At 40.9% G+C, this 26,152-nt stretch overlaps 1 protein-coding gene across 2 annotated transcripts in view; it reads left to right on the top strand.

The window, feature by feature from the left end:
* The window catches only part of BORCS5 (BLOC-1 related complex subunit 5), a 113,858-nt gene that overhangs the window by 14,213 nt on the left and 73,493 nt on the right, over window positions 1-26,152 (top strand). Inside the window, exon 3 of one of the 2 annotated variants that reach the window (XM_043515054.1) lies at window positions 2,750-2,839. The exons of the other annotated variant lie outside the window; for it this stretch is intronic. Within the exon in view, the coding sequence (XP_043370989.1) occupies window positions 2,750-2,839 (90 nt within the window). The remainder of the gene's footprint in view (window positions 1-2,749; window positions 2,840-26,152) is intronic. 2 annotated transcript variants of the gene reach the window in all.

Here is a 26,152-nt window from a genome sequence, read left to right as displayed (position 1 = left end):
CACAGACAGTAATTTAGATGAGTGAACAGACTCTTTAAAAATGAAAACCAGGATTGGTTGTATATGTTTGGCAGACACCAGCTGGCTCTTTAGCTGATCCAGTTGGATGGATGATCTATTGGTGAATACCTTTATGATGTGTTTGTTTTGAAGTCCTGTGCTGTGTTCCATCAGGGCTGCTTGTTGTGTGAGAATGGCATACATGTGTGCAGTATTATGGCCCTCTTCTAGATGCATGTACTTGTATGTTTCAATTGAAACACTCATCACTAAAACAACATTGTTAATAATTCAAAACAAAGTGATGGGAGCCATTACCCTGTTAATTTTGGCAGGTTTGTGCTGGTATTTTCCTCTCCATCCCTTCCCGTCATTTCCTCCAATACTAAATTCAACTCTCCAGTTGCTATAATGGCAGTTGCCAACTTAGTGTTTGCTCTGTATGTGGAAGAGTGAGTGGCTTCTGCTGAACCAGGTGCCCAAGACTGAGGGGGAGCATTCTAACCTCCGTGTAGATCTATTTGAGTATCCTTCTTACTGTTCCATGCTAGGTGTGGCACAAACCTCAAATAACTTTAAAACTTTAAAAATGCAGAGTCTGGCAAAATCAGGACACGTTTATGGCTTTTAAATATTTGAGGCTAGTAGCTGAAACCTCCGTGCTATCATGGAGGTGTAATTTGTAAAGTCATGTGTGTTTGGGGTGGGGGGCGATGGGAGCTCTTGTTTCCACGCACAGTCACAGAGTGTCACGAGTATGCATTCCTCAAAGTTTGTGCATAGAGCGGACCCCCTGTCTGGCCTGGTCTGACCTCTTTGTCACCCATGTAGCCATTACTCTTTCTCTGATCAGTTACGTTCCCCCTGTCACCGAACCTTTGGGCTCCATCATTCCATCTGGTTCTCACAGGGCTCTGTGATGATTGAACTCAATGCTGTTCTTAACAAAAAGAGTTCTCAACCATGCTGTAGCTGTTTCACACAGACTCAACAGATAAGTGGTGTTTGGGATTATTGTGGATGGTTGTGTTGATTTGTGTCTGGGGGGTTGTGCTGAGAGATTTGTGGAGATGGCAGTTGGGTCAAGTAATCCACCGTCTGTGCAGTCTTGCCCATCCCACCAATGAAACTGTTGCAAGTAAATTAGTTATAGAGTAAGTGTGGTAACTGAGTTACTTATATCACTGTGATTTAGGATTTTGGCATACATATCTTACTGTAGCTGTATGCAAACGGGGTGTAATTCATAAAGTCAAAATGACCAAGAACTTAAAAATTGGATTGTAATAGTGATGCAACCTCATGATAGTCTGAACAAAAAAAACCCCTCAGCTATGCATGTAGTTGTTCCATCACTTCACACGGACTCAATGGACATGTTAGGCTTCTGAGAGACATTCCTGGGATCTTATTATATAGTTTCTTTTAAAGTAAATGAATCTTTCACTAAACTATTCCTTTTTTCACACTTTACAGTTTCAATTTATCTGATGTATTAGTGGTCACCTCAACCTCTCCATCCAACAGGATCAGGGTCACAGCAAGAGAAGAATAGATACAAGGGCTGGGTATTGGCAGGACAGCAAATACCCCCCCCCCCAAAAGACTAGGGGCAAAGGGGTCAGATAGAAGTGTGGTTGGAGTTAGAGCTTTAAGTACAGATTACTAATGGGAGGAAGGAGCTGGTGGAGAATGTTGAAGGTATTGATGGCTTGTAGGTCATTAGAGGACTAGGGTGTTGGGGGACTGAGAGAGACTGAAGGCAAAGACGAGTGAGAGAATTTGGTGAGGAGGTCAGTGAAAGAGCAGTTTTGGGTTAGTACTAGGTCAACTGACCACATGAGTGAGGTACTGATCCAGACATGTAGGTCGGATGAGAAAGTGAGGCACAGAAAGTGAGAGGACGTGAGGGGTTATCTGCATGGAAGTGGAAGTTACAGAAAAGGATGCTGGAGAACTGCAAGAAGCAGATGGATGAAACAAGGAATCTAAGAGGAAGAGCGGGGAGATTAGCAGACGGAGAGGAGGAACAGAATAGCAAGGTATTCTGAAAAGACTGAGGCAGGAGAAGTTGGAATTAGTGGTAGTGGGAGTAAGATGATCTCAGTGCTGCCACCACCACCAGATGGGTATGGTGTAGGAAGGCAGATAGGGCATTAGAGTGAGAGAGCCAAGTCTATGAGGAAGAAAGGAGATGGAAAGAGCAGGACATGGAAAAGATCATGGGTAGTAGCCATTTTTTTTGGAGATGTGGTCTGAGTTTGAGAGAGGGAAAATATGATGGAGATTGTGGGAGGAGCCAAAGGGATGTGGATGATGACAGAGCAAATGATTCCAAAGGGAAGAAGTGGAGGTGTAAAAAGAATTTATAGTAACAAGAGACATAGTAATTGGGAGGTGGGTGAGCTGGGAACATAGGGTTGTGGAGGAGAAGGGGAGAATTAAGGGGGCATAAACCAATAGCCAGGAGATGCCTTGCCACATTCCTGTCAATCAGGTTTAGAAAGGAGTGAGCAGATTAGAAGGCAATCCATTAAATTACTCAAATTGTAAACACAGTTAATGGAATTAATTAAGAGGAATTGAACACAATTAAATGGCATCATAATCCAAAAAATGGCAGTAATAGGAGGGAGCACAATCAGCAGTGCAACAGAATTAGTTACACAGAGCTGGAATCAGTAAGGATAAATCAGTTACAAAGCATCACTCGAGAGAGTTAACTGAGGTTCTGGCCTGTTGATGTTAGGTCTCATTGCTTTGGTGACTGGATGGGAAGCAGGAAAAGTATTTCCTAGTCCTGAGCAATGCAATTCCATTGCAGCTTGGAAAGCAGCAGGTAAGTGCTGGGGATGGGGTTTGGAGGTTGGGGGTATGAAGAAGGGTTAAATAGTAGAGGTTGGGTTATTATGTCAGTGGCAGCAGGGCTGGTTTTCTCCCAGTGATTGGCCATTCTGTAGTCATTACTCCTATTACTTTTATTGTTTTGTCTCATCAGTAATATCATGAAGGGTGTGTGTATGCACGTGTGCAGTAGGTAGTCCATAATGCTTTGGAGTATTTCTAGACATGATGTAAACGTGCATTAGTACTAACTAGAGGATTCCTGACACATCCACCAGCAAGAGGTTGAAGTGACTTGTATCTCACTGAAAGGCCTTAAGTGCTGGGCCTTTCAGAACATGACTTGGCCCCTGAATGAGGCTCTCGCGTGTAGGCAGAGAATGTTGTTACAGACAGGCACTTGAATACTACAATGAAGAGGGATGCATAAGTACCCAGATATATATGAGTGTCTCAAATTCTGAAGAGCAATAAACCAGGAGACTTTCTAATAGTAAATGTCTGTAGTGCTAGATAAGCAACACAATGTGTGGTTTGGAGCAACATTTAACGGGGACACAGTCAGGTTATAAATTATATTGTAATAGAGCCCAGATTTCCCCATGGTAAGAGACAGTGGACACTTGAGTTAATGAAAACATCTCTCCCCTTCCTGGGGATGCTGTATTTTATTTAGACTCCTAACAAAAGGAAAAACTGTGTGACATGCCAAGGACTTCTCTGCCTTTGGCCTCAGGCCAGGTGCTTTACTCCTGAGGTCATTCTATGCCAAAAAATTATGCACACAATATTTTAAAATTCTGCAAGTTTTATTTATCAATAAATAAATGCAAAGGTCCCAGCATAGCAGTGGGAGATCACCCTGCAGCCCCACCACCCCCGCCCCTGGGACACTGATTCAGCAGTGAGTCTGTACCTGACCTGGATACAGCACAAGGCTTGGGCCTGCCCCAGAAACACCCTGGGGCCCTGCCTCTCTGTGCCAGGCACACCAGGTGTGAGGCAGGCAGCTGATCCCAGCTCAGGGTAGGAGCCACCACAGTGATTTACCTCTCCGCTGGCTGCTCTGGGTGCCTGAAATGATGTACCTGTGCTGCTAGGGAGTGGCGTGTGACTGCTCTTGGAGCTTCCCTGTCAGAAAGTCATTTTTCTGCGGGGGACATGAATTCTGTGCATGTGAGCAGAATTCCCCCAGGAGTAGTGCTTTTTCCTGAAATTGAGAACAGGCATTTGCATGGCACTGTTGTAACTGGTGTCACAAGATAGTTATGTGCCAAATGTGCTAAAAATTCATATGTCTCTTCCTGCTTCAACCACCATTCCAGAGGACGTGCATCCATGCTGATAAAGATCCAAAGCAGTATGGGCCGACACATGTTCATTTTCATCATCTGAGTCAGATACCACCAGCAGAAGGTTGATTTTCTTTGGTGGTGGTTTGGGTTCTGTAGTTTCAGCATCGGAGTGTTGCTCTTTTAAGACTTCTGAACGCATGCTCCACACCTCGCCCCTCTCAGATTTTGGAAGGCACTTTAGATTCTTAAACCTTGGGTCGAGTGCTATAGCTATCTTTAGAAATCTCATATTGATAGCTTCTTTGCGTTTTGTCAGATCTGCTGTGAAAGTTTTCTTAAAACGAACAATATGTGCTGGGTCATCATCTGAGACTGCTATAACATGAAATATCTGGCTGAATACGAGTAAAACAGAGCCGAGACATACAATTCTTCTCCAAGGAGTTCAGTCACAAATGTAATTAATGCATTATTTTTTTTAACGAGCGTCAACAGCACAGAAGCATGTCCTCTGGAATGGTGGTTGAAGCATGAAAGGGCATACGCTAAACATTTGTCTCTGGCATGTAAATACCTTGCTATGCCAGCCACAAAAGTGCCATGTGAACGCCTGTTCTCACTTTCACTTTTCTCACACTACACTTTGATGTAAATAAGAAGTGGGCAGTATTATCTCCTGTAAATGTTAACAAACTTGTTTGTCTAAAGTTTTTCATTGTTTTGTTTTTGAGTGCAGTTATTGTAACAAAAAATCTACATTTGTAAATTGCACTTTCATGACAAAGAGATTGCACTACATGAGGTGAACTGAAAAATACTATTTCTTTTGTTATTTTTACAGTGCAAATATTTGTAATAAAAATAATATAAAGTGAGCGCTGTACACTTTGATTTCAATTACAACACAGAATACAATATATTTGAAAATGTAGAAAAACATCCAAAAATATTTAATACATTTCAATTGGTATTCTATTGTTTAACAGTGCGATTTAAAACTGAGGTTAATTGTGACTAATTTTTTAATCACAATTCATTTTTTGAGTTAATTGTGTGAGTTAACTGTGATTAATTGACAGCCCTAATTAAAATGTTTTGTATGCATTTGATTTGAATATTGAAGTCTTACGTAATGAATGATCTCTTTGTAAGTGCAGCATCTCTTTGTAAAGGCTTGATCCTGGACTACAAGTCTCAGTTACTAGCACTCTTGCCAGAGGGTCATAGGTCAGATCCCATGCTGTGTCTTGGGTTTATACCTAGTGCTGATGCAACAGTCCATTGTGGGTTCTGTTTAAGATGCAGTTCTTTAGCTGTGACATTGAACTTCCATTGGACTTTTATGAATAGGTGTAACTTGACTTCCGTATTTGTGGGGGCAGCTCCAGTCAAGCCAACAGGGCTGTGCATCGGGGGAAAATTCCACACTTGCCTGAGGCTTGCAGGTTGTGGGGGGCAAAACCCCTTGGCCTCCCCCAAACTACATCCATGCTTTTATGATTATTTTATTAATCATACTATAGATGTGCATAGCAATTTGCAAACTAGTAAAATATGGCAGATAAGCTGCAAGATTCTAAGTGCAGCTAAATTAGATGTGTTATAGGCAGAGAGAACATTGGACAAAAGAAGTGAGGAAGGGGAAGGAATGGGCATACATGGTATGAAGTTGTGTAATGCATATTCAGGGTGAAATCCTGGCCATGCTGAAATTGGTGTAAAAGCTTCCATAGATATCAGCAGGGCCAGGTGCTCACTCCGTTCATGTATATATTTAAAATCAATCTGGCACAGTAATGGATGTCGTTTTTGGAAATTTGAGAAATAGCTGGGTTTTGGATTGGGAGAGTGAGGTTGCAGCGGCAAACTGCACAAGAAACAGGCAAAAACACTTTGATCTAAGAACCCAGAACATTTCTGGAAAAGACTGAGGAGATAACATTGGATTTTTGGGTACTGTTGCCTTTCTATTTATATACAAAAAAGCCTTGCATACTCAAGGCTACCTGTCAGCTGTTGTTACAGAGTGCATAATAGCAGCTTCACTTGGCTGCTTCACTTGTCTACACAGTGACTTCACAACCAGACCATTATTCCACAAAGAACAGTGACGTGAGATCGCCTGTTTCACAATGACTTGGTTGTAAAGTACAAAATGGAACATAATGTAATGTCTTCCAATTGCCTATTGTACTGGAGTAGCATTTGGAGTAGATTTTTAAGGCCCTATACAGATAGAGAACGGAAAGAAGGGTTAATGATGCAGGGAGATCTGGGTCTTTTTCTTCCATTTTATCAGTCAAAAATGAGAGTGATGTTTCAGAGCAAAGCACTGAAACACTAGTCTGCACTCTTGGATGTGTTGTTCAATGCTTTTTTTAAATTTTTTTATAGCTTGCCTGTATTAAGACACCCTACCTTTAGAAAATGTTAGGTATATTCTAATTCAACAAAAAGCAAGGTTTTCAGAATGAAGGCTGCAGTTCTGTCTTTAAGACTGATTAAATTCTTGACAGAATAGGAATATCACTAACAGTCAGACAGAAATAATGGACTGCGGAGCTGCATTTCTGCCTTGCAATGAATTACTTGAGAATCCTAGGTAGTGAAGCGTGTTTAATTTTTCACTCTGCTATGTCAACTTTGAAAGGCTTGGCCCACCCAAGTGAAAGCCACAATAAAATGGTATGATATTTCAACAGTTTCATTATTGCTTTTGAATCTCTCTATATTCTGCATTGGGATTGGGAAAACACATCACAAGCACCCTCTAATCCAGGGGCAGGCAAACTTTTTGGCCTGAGGGCCGCATCGGGTTTCCAAAATTGTATGGAGGGCCGGTAAGGGGAGTCTGTGCCTCCCCAAACAGCCAGATGTGGCATGGCCCCCACCCCCTAACTGAGCCCCCCCTGCTTCTTGCCCCTTGATGGCCCCCCTGGGATCCTGCCCCATCCACCCCCCCCACTCTCTGTCCCCTGACCGCCCCCGGACCCTCCACACCTAACTGCCCTCCGCCGCCCCATCCAACCCCTCCTCTCATTCCTGATGGCCCCCCCCCAGGATCCCTACCCTATCCACCCCTCCTGCTCCCTGTCCCCTGACCACCCCCCGCTGCTCATCCAACCCCTCCTCTCCTTCCTGACTGCGCCCCCCCCCGGGACCCTGACTCTCATTCAACCCCCCTGTTCCCTGCCCTCTGATCATTCTGACCCTATCCACACTCCTGGCCCCTAACCACCACCCTGAACTCCCCTGCCCTCTATCCAACCCCCCCGCTCCCTGCCCCCTTACCACACTGCCTGGAGCACCAGTGGCTGGCGGCACGGCTGCACCCAGGACAGGCAGCCGTGCCGCGCAGCACAGAGCACTGGTCAGGCCGGGCTCTGCAGCTGTGCTGCCCCAGGAGCTCACAGCCCTGCTGCCCAGAGCATTGCGCCGGCAGCTCAGTGAGCTGAGACTGTGGGGGGAAAGCGTAGGTGGGGGAGTCTCGCGGGCCAGGAGCTCAGGGGCTGGGCAGAAGAGTCCCACGAGCCGGATGTGGCCCGCGGACCGTGGTTTGCCCACCGCTGCTCTAATCTAGTCTATTAGGGAAGGCATGTATATTTCATGCTGCACTAATGAAAGACATCAGGGCTGTTTAGGTGCAGCATTTCAGCTTTGCTCCTACATATCCTGCCTCTTCGTTTTGTTCTGACATCCATGTCAAATACTAGTACAGTAATTCAAATTAATACTTTTTAGCAAACATTCAACCAGCAGATGTCACTATAATACAAAAAGATGGAATATGAAAACATCTGGAAGTATTCTTGAAACTATACATGAAAACTGTTTCTCTTTTAGGAGAAAATGAAAGTGAGTCTTTAACAGTTTGAAAGTTAATATTATTTTTACTAAGCTATATTGGCCCGTGCAGCTTTGATACAAGTTAGTTCCTCCTATATCTATGACTCTTCACATAGGGTGAGCCTGCTGCATATAACCAAGATGTGACTGATTTTAGGATCAGTCAAGGGGGAATGGTATGAAAATAGTACTCTCTGTGACAGTTGTTCAGAAATTGGAACCTGCAATTTTCAATATAGGAGTCTCAGACAGAAGACTTTGCATTAAGTTTCTCTTCCATTGTTGATACCCTTATTGAGTATTTTTGTTTATTAATCATATTGGTGTTTTAATATAATGATACAGAAGATTATTGGTGGTTAAGGCATTCAGGAAACCGGAGTTCAGTTTCTGTCTCCACTTCAGACTTCCTGTATGACTTAGGGCAAAGTCGCTTTATCTCTCTGTGTTGCTTCCCCATCTGTAAAATGGGGATAATATTTCCCTACTTCACAGGCATATTGTGAACGTAAGTACATTAAAGATTGAGGTACACCGGTACTATGGTAATGAGAGTTATGTAAGTACCTTAGATTAGATAATAGATCTTGCAAAGACTTATACCTGTAGTTTTACATGCTGTTAGTCATCTCATTCACTTCAGTAAGACTACTTGCAGTATGTAGAATTAGGCAAATGCATAAATCTTTGCATAATCAGAATATAAGACTTCAGCCTTTTTTTCTCAGGCTATTCTAACTAAATAAAATGTTCCTCCATCTCTAGTCATCAGACACACCTAAGCAGCTTGAAGTCCAGTGCTCTTCTAATTCCTGTCATTTACGTGTGTGCGCACATGTGTGTAATGTCTAGAATCTTCATTTGCGTTGCCTTAGAGATGTCATAAGGACATTTTTATCCAAAATCGATAATACCCAGCAGAAGCCCTTCTACTTCACAAGAGATTTATATGCCTATCTTTCATTAACATGTTAGTGGGAGGTGTATACTAGAACATCCAGGCATCAACTGGAGAAGTATGCTCTTTATTACAGGCTGTTCAAACTTGGTGCCACCAACAGCTGGATTGAAAATTTAGCAAGAATTTGAGGTAGTACCTAATTTACATGTAACGGCTTGATATACATATGCAAAACCTTAATACTTGCTTAGACTTGTCTTCAGTGAGACGTTAATGGAAATTGCTTGTGTGTGTGTGGGGGGGGGGGTCACAATGTGCAATTGGTCGCTTTTGTCCTGATATTGCAGTTACACAGAGAAGATAGGTATGGACTGCGTTCAAAAGACTTGCAGGTTTTGCTTCTTAAGCACTCCTGCTTTTGGTATAATCTGACTAGATTTGCTCAGGTCCCTCCTTAAAACTCACTACTTCTGCAAAGCCTTTCTAAACTAATTCACAAGTTAGGGGCAAGAGGGAAGCTCTGTTTAATGTTAACACCTCTTCTCCCCATCCCCTTCCCAAAATGAAACAAAAAAAAAAAAAAAAACCCTGCTAAACCCCTTTAACAAAACACCCGATCTCTCTCTGAGATCACCTGGGCTTCCCAAGAGCAGTAATCTTCTCCTTTTCCTCCTGTCTTTCCCAGTGTTTCTCCCAACAAGTTATCTTTTGTGTCTTGATTTAACTTAGAGTATAAGCCCTTGTGGAAGGCTGCCTGCAATAGCAGGGGACTGGATTTGATGACCAAGGAGAGGTCCCTTTCAGTGTTATGTCCTGTAGTTTTTTTGTTTTGTTTTTGTTTTTTTACTCAATTCTGACTACCCCAGAATAAATAGTTATTTGAACAGCATTACTGTTGTTCCACACTAGTGCATTTGAAGATCAGAATCAGGCTCCCTGTCTTTTTGTTGTTTATGTGAGGAGTGCTGTTCACAACTATGGCAGTATGTACTGGATTTTTTTCAAAAAAATCTGCTTGCTAGTCAAACCGTTATAGGGTGGGCTTCATAGTGGCCAGTAGGGAAAAGAAGCATCTTTAATTTGAAGAGACTGTAGAAACCCTGTAATAATTATTCACTCAGATGTGCTGCAGTGGCTAGCTCTCTGCTGTTAATCAGCTTGGGTGCCCCTGAAAGGACTGTGAGAAGAATTCAGACACATCAATAACAAGAGACATATGTTGCCGTACATATTATTATAATCTCATTTTTATAATGAGTTTTACATAAAAATCAGTTAAGCATTTAGAACATTGCTTTATTTTTTCTCTTAAATAACACAAGTCCCAACGAATAAATACTGGAGATTTGTTGGTTCATTAGATTCATTAGAAACTCATGCTGGCTTCTTGCTAAGAAGACGTGTCAGAATGTTCATCTAACTGAAGAACGAGAGTGGCTGAATATTCTTCAGGGTTTTATCTTTTGTAATATCCTTTCCATACAGTATGCTTGACAGATTTCCATCATTATGTAGCAGTGCAAAACTTAAATTTAAGCAGAAAGTGGGGGAAAAAAACATTCACTTCTATATTTTCTCTGGTAAGATAGCCAAGACAGAGGGCCAAATTTTGCATTTCAAAATCACCATGATAAGCTGAGGTAGAATTTTATTTTTAAGAATGACGAAAGCTCTAGCAAAACAGATGTTTTGATAAGAGCATATACATCTCTTATGCCTCTTCCATTTCCCATTGTATATTAAGCCTTATTCTTATATCTCAAAATATATAACCAACAACAAGCAGTTAATCATATAAATGGTTAGATTGTATATTCAAATATAAGCATCATCTCTTAACAGGAGATTGAGCAGAATACCTACACTGTTTGTTTTTATTACCTGTTTCTGGAGATGTTGCTATTGACACCCTGTCTAGAGTGGCTCACAACTCTGTCTGACAAACTCCGGTCAGACTGTCGGAAAATAAGGCAGACACCCCAAACTGGTGGTATATTCTATAATTAGATTGCACCAAGCCAGTAATAAATGTGCACTCCTGGATCAGTCTCCCTGTTTTACCATGAAGTCTCAAACAGTCCTGTTAGGCACTCCAGCCTATCCTGTCACTCAGACAAATTGGAGTTAATAATAATGGTCCCATAAACCAAAAATCACACCACATCAGGTTACTCCCAGTCCAAAAGGATTAGTCATTTACCCCAGATCAATTTGGTACTCTGGATCTCACACCAAGTGGAGATGATGCCACACCCCCACAACTGAACACTTAAGAAAAGCTTCAAAAGAAGAGGACTTGGAATGGGGATAGGGATCACAAGCTGCAAAGCAAGGGCAGCTTGTGCCTTGAGAATCTGCAAGCCTGCTTGCATCTTCAGTCAGGGTGAGAGATTGTTAATTCAAGTCCTATCCTTCTAGTATGGTAAACAAAAACTAAACTCATTTACTAGGTAATCTGCTTTGATCTATTTGTTACCACTTATACTCACTTTAAATCTATCTTTTTTAGTTAATAAAATTATTTTATATTTTCATCTAAACTGGTAAGTTTGGAGTGCAATGCTTGGGAATCTTAGCTCAATGTAACAGTCCCTCTCCATTTTGAGGGAGGGGCAAACTCTGAATTTATATTGTATAAATCCCTGTGCAGTGCAAGATGGTACAATTTTGGGTTTATACTCCAGATGGGGGATGCGTACCTGTGGAGTTGAGGTTATCTTGGCTGTAGCCTCTCTATTGTCGGTTCATGCAGTAGCTTGTTAGAGAGCCTGCATGTAACTGCAGCTGGGTGTGTCCCTACCTGTGTGAATGCTGGTGGAAGTGTAGGACTGGAAGTGGGTCTGCAGCTTGTCACAGCAGCAGTGTGAGAGGGAGCCCAGACTGGTGAGTCAGAGGGCTCAGTGGTACCCCAGTTCCAGTTCCCTGGGGGGAACCCATCCCAGATAGCACTCTTCTTCATTTACATTTCCAAGGTTCCAGTCGTGTTTGATGGGTAATTTAATTACAGGGAAATACACAATGTAAAAGGTCACGTAATAGAAAACAACAATCCTTCATTAGTTTTCATGAAGTTTACACATCGAATAGATTCTCATCTTAACAGTCTCCCACACTTTTGGTCTAGGTTAACTAGTTAAAGGGGTATACATAATATAATGTGATAGCAATCAACAGGTTATAGATAAGTGAAGACAGTACCATTAATGTTTCCTTTGAACTAAACTAACACACAAGTGAATTGGCCTGATTACATTACAGTACCTTTTGACACTCCTTTGATTTCTATTAGCATATGAGTGAATTAGCCTGTGACTTTGTCTTGAGCTGGCACCAGGGTAGACAGTGTCACAGCTGTGAATTCAGAATTTATTGCAAAGCTGAAGCTTGGATGTCTGGCAGGGTGCTGTTAAAATTACTCTGATTAGTCTATTTGAAATTCTTGGTTGTTTTGCATTCCCTCTGCTACAGATCTCTGTCTTTAGTGTCCCACCGCGTAGAAGGTACTATGTGAGACCTTACATTGGATATTGAGCTGAGTGGTGAAGATGGAGGTCTTGTTGTTATTCTTAAGTTCTTCCCCAAATCCGTGGAGGTTGTGTTTATTGAAATCTTTTCCAAGCTCCAAAGCAGGTGGGTGTTTCGATGGAAAGAAGGAACAGGTCACTGTATCAGTGATATCCAAGCTTTGCCCAACCTAGTGCTATGCTTGCAACTTGTCAGATGCCTGGATAAGTACAAAATAGTATTGATTGCTCATACCCTCTTCTTCAGCGCAGAGGTGGACTCCCAGCATGCATTCACTTTCATCAAGGTGGAGCATTGCATAGTGGGAACTTTATTAAAGATGAGCAGGAAATTGGACTGTATTTTGGAATTCTGGACTGCATTTGGCTTATGGGCTGAACTTCAGCTACACTGAAGTTACATAAAGTGCAAACCCTTGGACTGCTATTCCCGGTTCCTCCAATAATTTATATGACATTTTATCAATATAACTAAACACAATAACAAACACAAGATCATAGATTAATCTTCACTGCCTGCAGCAGGTTTTGGATTGCGTAATTTCCTAATAAAGACAACTGGGGATGAGAATTAGACTTGGGACCAATTTAATATATGAACCACAAATCATTTCAAGGATACAGATGGCTATTCTGATAAATGAATTTTTCACAGTGTGAATTTAATTAAATTAACTGTGATTCCTGTAAAGACACATTGTCATGGAGGCATTTTGACTGAGACACAGCATATCTTGATAGTTAACAAAAGAGAAGAATTCAGTTCATGTCTTAAAATTAACCTTAGTCTTTCATAACTCACTAACTGTAAAGTGGTATTGAGTATTGATGAATCAGTAGATAGTATAGATGGTAAGTAGAAGACATCTGTTTGCTTCTGGCTGTACCTCTTGGATAGTCTAATAGTATTCTCTATTTTTAAGATCTGCATACTACAGCATCTGTTGATATCCGTGTAGACCAGTGGTCCCCAACGCGGTGCCTGTGGGCACCATGGCATCCGCCGGGGCATTTATGTCCTCCTGCCTACTGTCAAGGGAGCGCTTCCGCTGGACAAACCGCTGCCGAGGAGCATGGACGCCAGACAACCAGCTGCCGAAATGCCGCCCAGAAGCAGCAACGCCAAGTATTTGGTGGTGACACTTCTCGATGATGCTGCTTCTTGGTGGCATTTCAGCGGCTGGTCGTCCAGTGCCTGCCACACTCTTCTGGGAACATGAACAGGCTATTGCAATAGAAAGGTTGGGGACCGCTGGTGTAGACATTAACCAAAACTATGAAACACAGTAGCAAAGTCTTTTGCAACACTGTTGCATTTAATCTCTGCTTGGAGAAATTGCTGAAACAACTGTCCTCATCAGATGTTGTTGTAGGAGTTTAAAGAATCGTTATTATGAGTCAGAAGAAGTTTGACGGTTTTGTCACTTTTGGGAATCTGTCATTCTGAAATTTGCATAAACGTACTTGAAGGATGTGTGTGTCTGTGTGTGTGTGTTGGGGGGTCAGATTATGCTAGAAACACTGAAAGAAGAATTAATCTGAATGAAAATTCTAACTTTTTTTCTTAAAAAATAAAATAAAGGGGGAATTGATGAGAACATCCAGGGTCTTGTTATAACTAGTACAAAACAATAAGAATACTACAGTACAGGGTGGATTTGATTTAAATGACTAGTCAGGAAGACTTGATTTAATCATCGTTTTCTACATAAAAGTGCATTCTTTTTGGTTGTTTTAACCTTAATACATATTCTTCACAACTCAGAGAGAGATGTAGGTTTCATTTTTAGAAGGTACACACTATGCATTTTTAAACGGTGATTTATTTTGAAAACTTTTCACATTAGATTTACAGGTATATCAGAAAATGAATGATTGTTTGGTTATTTCATTTACCAAAGGTAATTGAAGCGGATATTTATGAAGTCATTGGGAGGTGAACTATCTCCAATGCAACAGGATAATCATTAATATTTGGAGGATTTTCTTACCATGCTGTATTAGGAGAAGAACATCATCAGACAGACATTTAAATTGTTTTATTTAACCGAAACAACACCGTTAAGTATTCTGGATTTTTTTCTTCAACAGCAAACCTATAATATTTTAACAAAACAAGCATATGTCCCTCACTTCTCACATTTATCTCCAGAGTTCTCCTTGTTCAGATCTATTCTGCTCCCAACAATCTTCTATTCATTGAACTTTTTGAAACTTAGCACATTTAGAGAGAGGTAAGGGATTGACTCTGTGTACACAAATTTGCCGAGGGACAATAGATTTGAGGTCTGTTATTTCTCATGTTTTATTTATTTATTAATAAACAAATATTTTTGCTGTTAACAAGCATGTTACCTCTGGAAACACAAATCCACAGTTTGAGAACTGCAAACCTAAGCATCTCTGATGGTATCTTCTAGACCGAGCACTGAGTCCCATTGGGTAGATAGATTATTTAGGTTAATCTTTCTATACAGAAGCCCCTGCAACCGCATAAGATTGGGTCCCTAATCCATGAACTATTGGAACTCATTTACAAAACTTTTCTTAAACATTACATGAATATATTGTCTCATACTATAGAATTAGAATTCATAATCCCTATTCCATGATGAGATATCTTTGAGCTATTTTTAATTAGTTTTAATTAAAATAATTAAAATTTATCTTTAGATAGGTTTTTTACTCAAAAAGCATTTTATCAAAAAATCTGCTTTAAATAAAATAAAATACCATTTTTAATTAAAAAAAAATCATTGATTTTTATCCACCCTGCTACAGAACTTCCTAGAAACCTAGAAGTAAATAGGTGGAATCAGCTGTCACTGGATGTTGTCAGGATGACTAGTTAGGATTATAAAGTGTTATGGAGGCTTAATTTGCTAGAATCTAGAAATTTGTGGAAGGTCAGCAGGGCATTTGAAAACACGGTTCTGTTGAAGCTGGCTAACTCCATCTTATATTTTCTGGCTTTGCATATAGATTGCTTCTCATTCTAACTGTAGAAAATACAAAACTGGCTTATCAATATTGCAAATGGGTGACTTAGTATTTAATTATCATGTATTGGTGTGTGACTGTCAGAGTTGATATGCCTAAATTTGAAGGCAGTGATAGGAAACAAGCAATTGTATAGAGTGAAGTAATGAAAACAGATACATTCTTCTAACATAAGAGTCAGGAGTTGTTAAGAGCAAGATGGAAAGGATTCATGCTCCTCTCAAAAGTGCAGAAAATCTATTTCTTTTATTCTTCAAGATCAAATATGTGATTGAATGAAACTGTCTTTTTTGGAATGGAAAGGAAGACATTGAGTTTAATAATCCTCCAGGTGTGACATTTTTTATGCTATCAAAGTTGTCTGTGCTCCATACTTTCCCACATCAGCTTAATTCAGGAGCAGGCGCTACTCATTTTGACACCCAAGAAATAGCAATAATTAGTCACAAGTTATGCTACAGAAAGAACTGAATGGGAAAGGCTTGAACTTGGTGATGGGAAAGTTGCAACCTTCTTTTATACTAACAATATTGACTTCAGCATAGCACCAAACTTGGAGCTGGGAAGAAATCGGATTTTGTTTTCATAGGAGAATCTGTGGTGGTTTTTAATATTTTCTGTTCTGAAATGTAGCAAAACCAAAAATGTCTTAAATACCCTGCAAAACAAAATCCGACCTTCTCCCCTCCCACTTCCATCCCCTTCTCCCCCTTCCCAAAGAAAAGTCATTTCAGGATGATTGAAACATTTTGTTTCAATATAATCAAAATGGTTTATATTTTATGTTATATACAGTAAATTACATTGAAATGAAAAGTAATTTCAAATGGAAAATTGAGATATTCCATTCTGAAAAGGCTGAAACAGAATATCTTGACCTTGTCACTTTTTCAGTTTTACTTTTGAAACGAGCTTTTGTTGAAATTGATGCATTTTCACTAAACGTTTTGCTTTTGACAAATCATCATTTTCTGAGGGTGGAATGGGGGGGGAGTTCTCTCAGAAAATTCCTGACTAGCTCTAACCACACTATCAGGTTAAAAAAGCAACTGGAGTCCTTTACTCTGAATATACTCTTCCAGATAAACTAAAACTTGCAGGACCACTACTGCAAGTGAAGACAGGGGGACCAATAAGGGTATCATTATGATTATGTAGTTGTAGTCTGACCCCGTGCATAGCACAAGCCATAGATTTCATTCTGTGACTGGTGACTAAACTGGTTCACTTTAACTCATGGCAAAGCTAGTGTGTGTCTTTTAGAAAGACATGCATTCTTGCTTTAAAGACTCCAAGCAATGTAAACTTTACCACATCTCTTAGTAATTTGTTCCAGTGGTTTAACTACCCTCGCTGTTAAAATTTTGCATTTTATTTAAAGGTAGAAGTAAAAGAATCAGGACTGTCACTAATGCAAGGTGGTTGGTCAACATAAGAATTGACTCCATGGTCACAAGAATCCTACATGGGGAAAATATTTCTATAGAATCCTATAGAATCTATATCTGAGTGACAAAAAACACAGAATATTGAATGGAAAGTGTGGCAAATCATGTAGAGAAGATGGCAAATGTAAAAATGAATGTCTTTGTATGCCAGTGTTAACTACTCTGTCAATTTAATTTTTATCAATTAAGGCACTTAATATGGTCACATAGGACTAACTGGAGCATTAAAAGATCAGAACAGCTTCATGTCTCTGGAGTAATTACATTTTGCATGTGGTAGACATAAGTAGGCTAGCAAGGAGGCTCTTATGAAAGGCTAGCCTGGCGAGAGCCAGTCCATGTGCTGAAGTTGCACCAGTTTTGTTGCATCAATAATAATAAAAATAAAATAAACCAGCCCCCACTGCACATCAGCAGACAGTCACAATGAATCAACATAGGTGCATGGGATAGACTGTAGGTCAGTCAAAGATAGCACTTAAATGTTATTCCGCAGTAACAGGAGTGATGTGAAAAAAGTAATCTTCAAAGAGAGAGATTCTGAAGTGGATAGGTGAATGCATTCATCTAGTGATAATATTCAGATAGCAAGAGGTACAAAAAATGAGAGACTACAGGGTCGATGCTTGGCTAGTATAGACTGTCATAACTCTGTGGGCATCAATGAAACTGAAACAATTTACACCAGCTGAGGTTGTGCACCTCAGAATGTATATGAAAAACATGCCATTGGAGTACAAGTGGTACTCAAAATGGTAAGTTTTTAGCGTGTCCTGATTTTTCACACTTTCTGTCTGGTCTCCCTACACCAAGGATTTGTCTATGCTTGTGGCAATATGTAAGATATTGTAGGTATACGCTGCAGTGAAAAGTAGGCTGCATCCACGCTGAGGTGTGAGGGCTTTCCCTATTGCCCCTCAGCTGCTGGAGCCTCCCACTCTGCAGGGGAAAGGCCTCCAGAAGTTGGCAGGCAGGAGGACACTAGAGAGCTAAAATTAGCAGTGTAGATGTGAGAGGCACTGCTTTGGTGTGCAGAGAGCTGTGTACAGTATATACCCTAAGGTTCTGGTGTGTCTTTTACTCTCGTAAGCAGTGCCTCACCATCTACACTGCTTATTTATACCCATGCTAGTGGGATGTACAGTGTTTGTGCTCTACATGCTGCATTCTGTGTAGACATAACCCAAGATACTATGATGAGAATTTTCTTGGCTCAATTTCAGACTCTTTCTTGGTCACTAGCATCTGATTTTGTGTGTGTGAGAGAAAATATTTAATTTGACATCTTGAGATTTGACTTAGATATTTGGTTCAGTTAGTCTCCACTAGTAGGAATAAATGGAGAAGATTAATTAAATGCTTCATTTTCTTTTTCCAAAGGTAGGAAAACATAATCCTATTCAAGAAGCTCTATCATGAGAGGACTCTGCTTAAAAACTTGCTGACTCTATAGGAAACCTTTATTAAGAAACTGTTCTGAAGATAACTCATTCTGAGTCTTCTTCCTTAATTTTAATTCCAAGGACATAGCATGAAGCATTTGCTGCTATAGCAATTCCTTCTGCTTGTTAATGCTACTTTTCAGTTTTAGAGAGCAAAATTTAGATACACTGTGTTGTGCTGAGCTATTTATACTTTTTACTCTCCTAAAGATGTGGGGTGTTCTGACATCTCGTCTTTTCTCTCTTACCAAATTCAAGATAATGACGTTCACTGAATATTAGGAAATGTAAGTATTTGACCAATGAGTAGACCAAATTTTATTAATACTACAGTAGGGAGTGGGAGGGAAAATCACAGAATCTCTCTCCCCCCCACCTCTAGGTCTTGTCTACGTAGGAAGTTATTCTGGAATAGCAATTACTGATTAACTCAGTGTGTGGATGCTCTTATTTTGGAATAAAAGCACCTTATTCTGAATTAACTTTAATCCACTCTACCCTCTACATCAGGGGTGGACAAACCTTTTGGCCACATCTGGGTTATGGAAATTATATGGTAGGCCATGAATGCTCAAGGAATTCGGGGTTGTGGTGAGGGCTCTGGCTGGGGGTGCAAGCTCTGGGGTGGGGCCATAAATAAGGAGTTCAGGGTGCAGGAGGGGGCTCTGGGCTGGGGCAGGGGATTGGAGTGTGGGGGTGGGGGGTGAGGGCTCCAGCTGGGGGTGCGGGCTCTGGGGTAGGGCAAGGGATGAGGGGCTGGGAGTGTAGGAAGGTGCTCCAGGCCAGGACCAAGGGGTTCAGAGGATGGGAGAGGGATCAGGGCTGGGACAGGGATTGGGGTGCGGGAAGGGGTCAGGGGTGCAGGGTCTGGGTGGCACTTACCTCAAGCAGCTCCTGGAAGCAGCAGCATGTCCTCCCTCCAGCTCCTACACGGAGACTCAGCCAGGCGGCTTGACACGCTGCCCCGTCCTCAGGCGCTGCCCCTGCAGCTCCCATTGGCCATGGTTCCAGGCCAAAGGGAGCTGTGGGAGAGGTGCTTGGGGGTGGGGGAAGCGCGTGAAGCCCCCTGGCTGACCCTACCCATAGGAGCCGGAGGGGACATGCTGCTGCTTCCGGGAGCCATGTGAAGCCACAGCACACGCGGAGCGGGGCAAGCCCCGGTTGGAGCGCTGGAGCAGGGCAAGACCCAGACCCCGCTCCCCGGCAGGAGCTCAAGGACTGGATTAAAATGTCTGAATGGCCGGATGTTTGCCCATTCCTGCTCTACATTTAGCTTAATCCCATAGATTAGGTTAATTTGGAAAAAGGTGCTCTTATTCTGAAATAAGAGCATCCACACAATGAGTTAATCAACAATATTTAATATACTTAAATTCAAACCATACTTTATTCCAGATTGATGTTCATGTGTAGACAAAACCCTTAGCTTTTGCTACCAGGTTTAAAATGATACTCAGCTGCATTTGTCTGTTGACGCTTTAGTGCTGCCCATGTCCAACCTTAGCAATGCCTCTGTCCACCCTTCCTGTCTATACTGACAAAGTAAACTTATTTCCCTCAGTGTTCTTCAGCTGGTCATTTTATCTCTAATATGTACAGGTGTGCACATGCACACACATGGAGTAGAAGAGATGGCTCAGAGCTGAGTGGCAAAAAAGTTTAGAGAGATGTAAAGATTTCCTTATACTGAAATTGTTCAGACATGAGATGAATAAGAGAGGGATATGATAGAGGTATACATAATAATAAAGAATATAGTGAAGATAAGTCATATTTTCCCTACTTACCATTTCTCATAATATGAGAACAAGGGGAGATTGACTGACTGATATTGAAAGACAATGAACTTAAATATTTTACTCACTTTCGCTAGAGATTTTTGAAGCCAAGTTCTCAATAGGTTTTAAAAAATTAGATTTTTATATTGATAATGAGAACATCCATAATTTACATTAGGTTAAATAAAAAGATTTTTAAAACAGGTATAAACCCTAATATTTCTTCCTATAAACCAACTACTAACTTCTCCTAGGGGCAGGTTATTCAATAGTTGTTCAATATGGACATTCTTGCACCTTCCTCTGAAGCAGTTGCTGCTGGAAACATTTGGACTTGTGTGTTCTATTATCTTATAACATTAGTCAAAATGATAGTTTCAATGAAATGATTTTGTTGAATTGGATTTTTCTGATGGAAAACTGTTTCCCTGGAAAATTTTTGACCAGCTCTTCTCCGTGTGTGTGTGTGTGTGTGTGTGTGTGTGTGTGTGTGTGTGTTGAAGTGGGCTCAATCTTCTGTTTGTTCTTTTGACTGCACTTATTTAAGGAATAATATTTACTTTGCATTTTTGCCTCTTGCCTTTTTTCACTGGTCTCATTCGCTGTAGTATTTGCTGACACATGTCCTTGTTACAGGTGACTCAATAGCTAAATGGTGCTCTCTTCTGCAAAGCCTTTGAGAAATAGATAGGTTACAGGGAAGCTGCTATTCTGTAAGCACTGCATGTCAGCAAAACAGAACACTTAATTAATAAATAAATAAATAAATTAAATAAAAGGCCAGAAATTTGAATTCCTTTCACGAATACAAAAGAGAGGACTTCTGCCAAAGTCCTAGCTGCAGTGTATCTTGGCATAGTACAGAAAACTGTTATATTTTAAAGTGCACTTGCAATCACTGTGATAGTGAGGTAAGAACTATTTCAGTTGGATGAAATGCCTTTGCAATCTTCAAGGACAAATCTACCCTTCTAATTTCTGGATATCTGTTTTTATACATTTCTTTCTTTAAGGTGGAAAAAAGCCATCCTGCTGGTAATAACTAGATTAAGCTACATTGATTAGAATGTAGTAGTTTGCCCAGAGCCATTGCCTCCATTTTACGTTCTCAGCTGTGAGACATGTTCTCTTGAGGTTAAGCCATGACCTGCTCATTTGTGTAGAGCTTCTTTACAAGTGTCTTTCGTTCCTATGAACCTCACTCTGCTGCAGATCTGGAATTCCCTGTAGCTAGTGTTTTTCTGTTTTGTTTAATATGGTAGAGAAGGTTCAACAAATGTGTTTAATCATGCAAAGGAGAAATTAGAACATTTAATTAAGGCTTTTTAATTTGTTTAATATTTTCCCAGGGAAAAAGTCTTTAAAGTGGAATTAAGGTTAAGAACAAATATGGGTAATTTATTATTTTATTTCTTAAATTGTTATTGTAAAAAAACAAACCTGAATTTCTGATGCTCAGTTAAGATTAAAATTTAAAAGAAAACCAAAGAAATAAAAGGCTGGAAATAAATTAAGGCAGCCAAATTGCCAAAAAAAGAGGGGGAAAAACATGGACTCTTGTCATGTTTTCTGCTGCTTTACCATGTGTAACTCAGGTCTGAAATGCTTGTTTGTTCATGGTTGTTGTTTCCTATTTGTTCTTTACATTAGCACTTCAGATCTTATCTTATCTGAAGGGACTTGTCTACCTGACAAAACTTCACCAAATTTGGATTGTGAAGAATAGTTAGCTGACCACAGTTTAAGGTCTGTAGCTAACCCTAGGACAAATCATGTTCAACGTCATGTTTGCTAATTGTGGTTAAATCCTGGTCCCACCAGTGAGTTCGTCAACGAAATCAAGGAAGACCAGACTTGATGTTCTGAAACTTCTGATTAGTAAACATGCAGGGAAAATGGGTTGCTTATAATAATAAACCTTCAAGATCTTATATACCATAAAAGCAATAAAATAGGCACAACCCTAACATTTTTTTCCATGTCAGGTCTCTTTGAGCTTTGCCCCCCAAGACACTCTCTGGATGGAAAAAGCCAAACCTGAAACAATCATAGTCAACCAATCCAAAATTGCCTCATGTCAAGTTGAGAGTACTACTTCAGAGTAGAGGCAAGGACGTAGTAATACTTCATTAAACATCTCTGACTCCATTGCATAGAGTAAATTGAACAAGCCTTCTTGGGTTATTTATTTTAAATAAATATTGGGTTATTTATTTTAAATAAATATTAGTAGGCCTTCTAGGCTTCTTCTTTGATTGTACTAAAGGTATCAAACTAGAGTCAGACTGATATGGGACAGATTTTCCTTCTATGAGATTACAAGTTTAAATAAAAGACAAGATTTCCAAAAGTGGCTAGTGATTTTGGGTACTCAACTTGAGATACCTTTACAGAGGCCTAATTTTTTTCAGAAATTGAAAGTCTATAAGGTGTCTCATTGGATGACCCGTAATGGAAATACCCCCAAACCACTAGTCGCTGCCGAAAATCTTGGCTATCATTTTCATTCTTAGTTGTCCCACTATTTTAAATACAAATACATAAATGGCTTAGTTGCTTAGTCATGTTCTGATCCAGGCCTTTACAACAGTGGGTTTAAACCTTTTTTCATTTGCGGAGGTGCAGCTCCCTTTGGAAATCTTAGACATAGTTTGCAGACTCCCAGAGGTACACGAACCACAGGTTGAAAACCACTGCTTTGGAATAATGCTGCTTTCACAGAGTGGATAGCCTCTCTGTCATAAGAGACATGATTCAGTGTATAACTGAACTGCTAATATATCCTTAGACAGCTCTCCTGGAATGCAGTTCACTAAACTTTCCTTTCAGTCCCTTTATTAAGAAATTGCATCCAACAGTTAAGTTTGATTTTGGCCACTGATAGCAAACTTGTACCTCTAGTAGGGTTTGGAAAAAATAACGTGGTAAGGAAATATGCTCTGGGTTTTTTAATATGCATTTACATCCTATCAGAATTGGACTTGTTGCATTTAAATATTATATTTCTGTTCTAATAAAACAAGTGAAGCACTGACAAATTGTAGTTAATGAGAGCCTCACTGTGAAAGCTTTAAGAAGGCAAAATAGTAGTGAAGTGCAATGAGAGTATGGTTTGTGCTATGACTGCAGGATTGATCGCTTGAGGAATAATTGTATGGTTCTTACTTGCTCTGTTTAGGGTGTTCAGAATATATTTGACCTTTGTTGTTGATAGGAATATTGCCAAAATGAATTTATTAGAGCATAAGCTTTCGTGAGCTACAGATGCATCCGATGAAGTGAGCTGTAGCTCACAAAAGCTTATGCTCTAATAAATTTGTTAGTCTCTAAGGTGCCACAAGTACTCCTTTTCTTTTTGCGAATACAGACTAACACGGCTGCTACTCTGAAACCTGCCAAAATGAAGTAGGTTTCCATTGGGATGGAACTTTTAACAGAGAGGTGAAGGGGACAGTTTGGTTTGTTTTCCAAGGGAAAAATGAGACCTTTTGCACTGTAGCTGGGGTTTGGGTGAATTCTGCAATGTGTGCCCAGCAAGCTATTCGTAGTAGCTGAAATAATTGCCCTTTATCTACTGACAGCACTTGCAAGGCATAATTAGTCTCAGTTTTAGGTGATACTCTTGCAGTGTTTATTAGCCATCTCAGCTGAACTGCCTGATCATAACATCAAGTAAAATACATTTTCACTAGCTGTATTTTTGTAGTGTATGTAGAAAAACAAAATTAGACTTTTTTTAGCCATAGCTGCAATTGTTCTGAATGTCAAAGGTTATAATACATATTAATGATTATTTTCCCAAGTCATTAAGTATCTTGTTTATTGTTAACAGATTTTTATTCCCCAGATAGGTATGCAACTTGACATTATCATTAATGAGAAATTATTGATTTTAATTATTTTCAGGCTATGACACCAGGGGTTTTGGGGGGATACAAGCTCATTATGTTGCATAGCAGACTGTGAGATTTTCATTCTTGATATTTGCCAGGACAGTATGGCTCATTGATGCACAACTGCATGAAAAGGGAGAGCTAGCACTGGTTCACATCATATGAATTTTACTTGATGAATATCAACTGGCGAGGGAATTTTGGACTGTGAGAGAGTGTGCCATGAATTCAGGCATATTCTAGAAAAATCTACAAGATTGTCTACTCACAGTGAATGTTTAAGAGTAGGATGTGGACACGGAATAGCTTTCCTGGTCCCTTCCTCTGCATTTTCTTTGGTCAGCAGATTAAGTTAATTGCTTCAGGGGGCAGCCAGTCTTGCACATTCTCATTTCACATCTGTCTTTTGGGCTTGTACGTGAGACTCCAGGCCCTCTGCAGAACTATTCTTAGACAGGTGACCACATCACTTACTCTTGACAAATGTAAACATGTTCAAAAGGATTAGACAGTAACTTTTTAATTAAAACTCAGAGGCTCAGTACTTAAGCTAGGAAGTTGACTGTTGCGTTGCTCCATAGTTTGATCAACCTAATGAGACTGTGGAACTGACTGCCACAGGAAACTGAGGCCAAGAATTTTGCAAGTTTAAAAAAGGGAAGGGACACTTATGTGGATAGCAAGGATATTCAGAGTTGTCATAATTTGTGATAACGAAGTTTGGAAGGAAAAATAAACCTCATGCTTTGGGCCTTATGCCAGTCTTTAATTATCAGGGGTAGATTATCCCAGATCTGCCTACTGTGGGGTTCTTTCACCTTCTTCTGAAGCATCTGATACTGGCTATTGTTGGAGGCAGGGCATTTGGACAAGAGATAGCTCTCAGGTTTGATCCAGTATTTGTAGTTCCTGTGTTCCTAAACCTACTTACTGAATGTGTAGAGAAGTAGCAATTTCAAGATCCTTGGACACATGAGGCAACATACCAGGGTTTGATTTGCAGTGTGGTGCCCAGCTGAGATCCCAAAACTTTGTCTGAATTGAAGTCTATAGGGTTAAACTTCCAGCCTGTGTAGCAGGACCCAAAGATATCTAAAAACACATAAGTGAGCTGTAGCTCACGAAAGCTTATGCTCTAATAAATTTGTTAGTCTCTAAGGTGCCACAAGTACTCCTTTTCTTTTTTTAAAAACACATCTGTTTCTGTTGTAGTATAAGTGACTGAGCACACATGCATGCTTATTGGCCTCTATTTTAGAACGTCTTAAAAATTACATTAGATCAGTGGTTCTAAACCTATTAATCATTGTGGCCTGCAATGTGTTACCTGGGCTGCAGGTTGAGAGCCACAGCACCACCCTCACACACTGCTATGCCCAGCTCCCCCAGCCCAGAGACCCCTCCACAGAGTGGGCCCAGGAGTGGAGCCCTGGTGATGGGGCTGGGTGGCAGGGACCCTGGATCCTGTTGTATGGGGCCGGGCAGGAGCCTCGACCCAATCCCGCTGCCAATCCTGACTCCAACCCCCACCGTGCAGGGCCGAGTGGCCACCCCGACCCTAGGCTTGCCAGCCCTCTTGGTTTCACTGGGAGTCTCCTGGAATCAGGCCCTATCTCCAGCTTGTCTGCCTTGCTAGCAAACTCTACAGCAGGGGTTTTCAACCTTTTTATTTCTGAGGCCCCCAGAACATGCTATAAAAACTCCACGGCCCACCAGTATCGCAACAACTGTTTTTCTGCATATAAAAGCCAGGGTCAGCATTACAGGGTAGCAAGCAGGGCAGTTGCCCCGGGCCCCATACCACGGGGGTCCCCACAAAGCTACGTTGCTCAGACTTCGGCTTCAGCCCCAGGTGGCAGGGCTGGGAGCCCTAGGCTTCAGCCCCACCCTGTGAAGTTTCAGCTTTCTGTCCTGGGCCCCAGCAAGTCTAACACTGGCCCTCCTTGGTGGCCACCCTGAAACCTCCTCGCGGCCCTGCTCATGGCCAGAGGACCCTGGACCCCTGGTTGAGAACCGCTGCTCTACAGGACTCTGGCAGCCCAAACATTTGTCTTGCAGATAACAACCAGTGAACCCCAGTTCCTGAGGTCCGCAGAGAAGTCTTTCTCTGCAGCGTTCAGTCCCTCTCCCTGGACACTCGCAGGGGTTAAGTTCGTGGCCTCCATGGAGATAGCATGCCCA

The sequence above is a fragment of the Dermochelys coriacea genome, chromosome 1 (assembly GCF_009764565.3).
Source record: "Dermochelys coriacea isolate rDerCor1 chromosome 1, rDerCor1.pri.v4, whole genome shotgun sequence".
NCBI lineage: Eukaryota > Metazoa > Chordata > Testudines > Dermochelyidae > Dermochelys > Dermochelys coriacea.
This window is presented reverse-complemented; position numbering and strand designations above follow the sequence as displayed.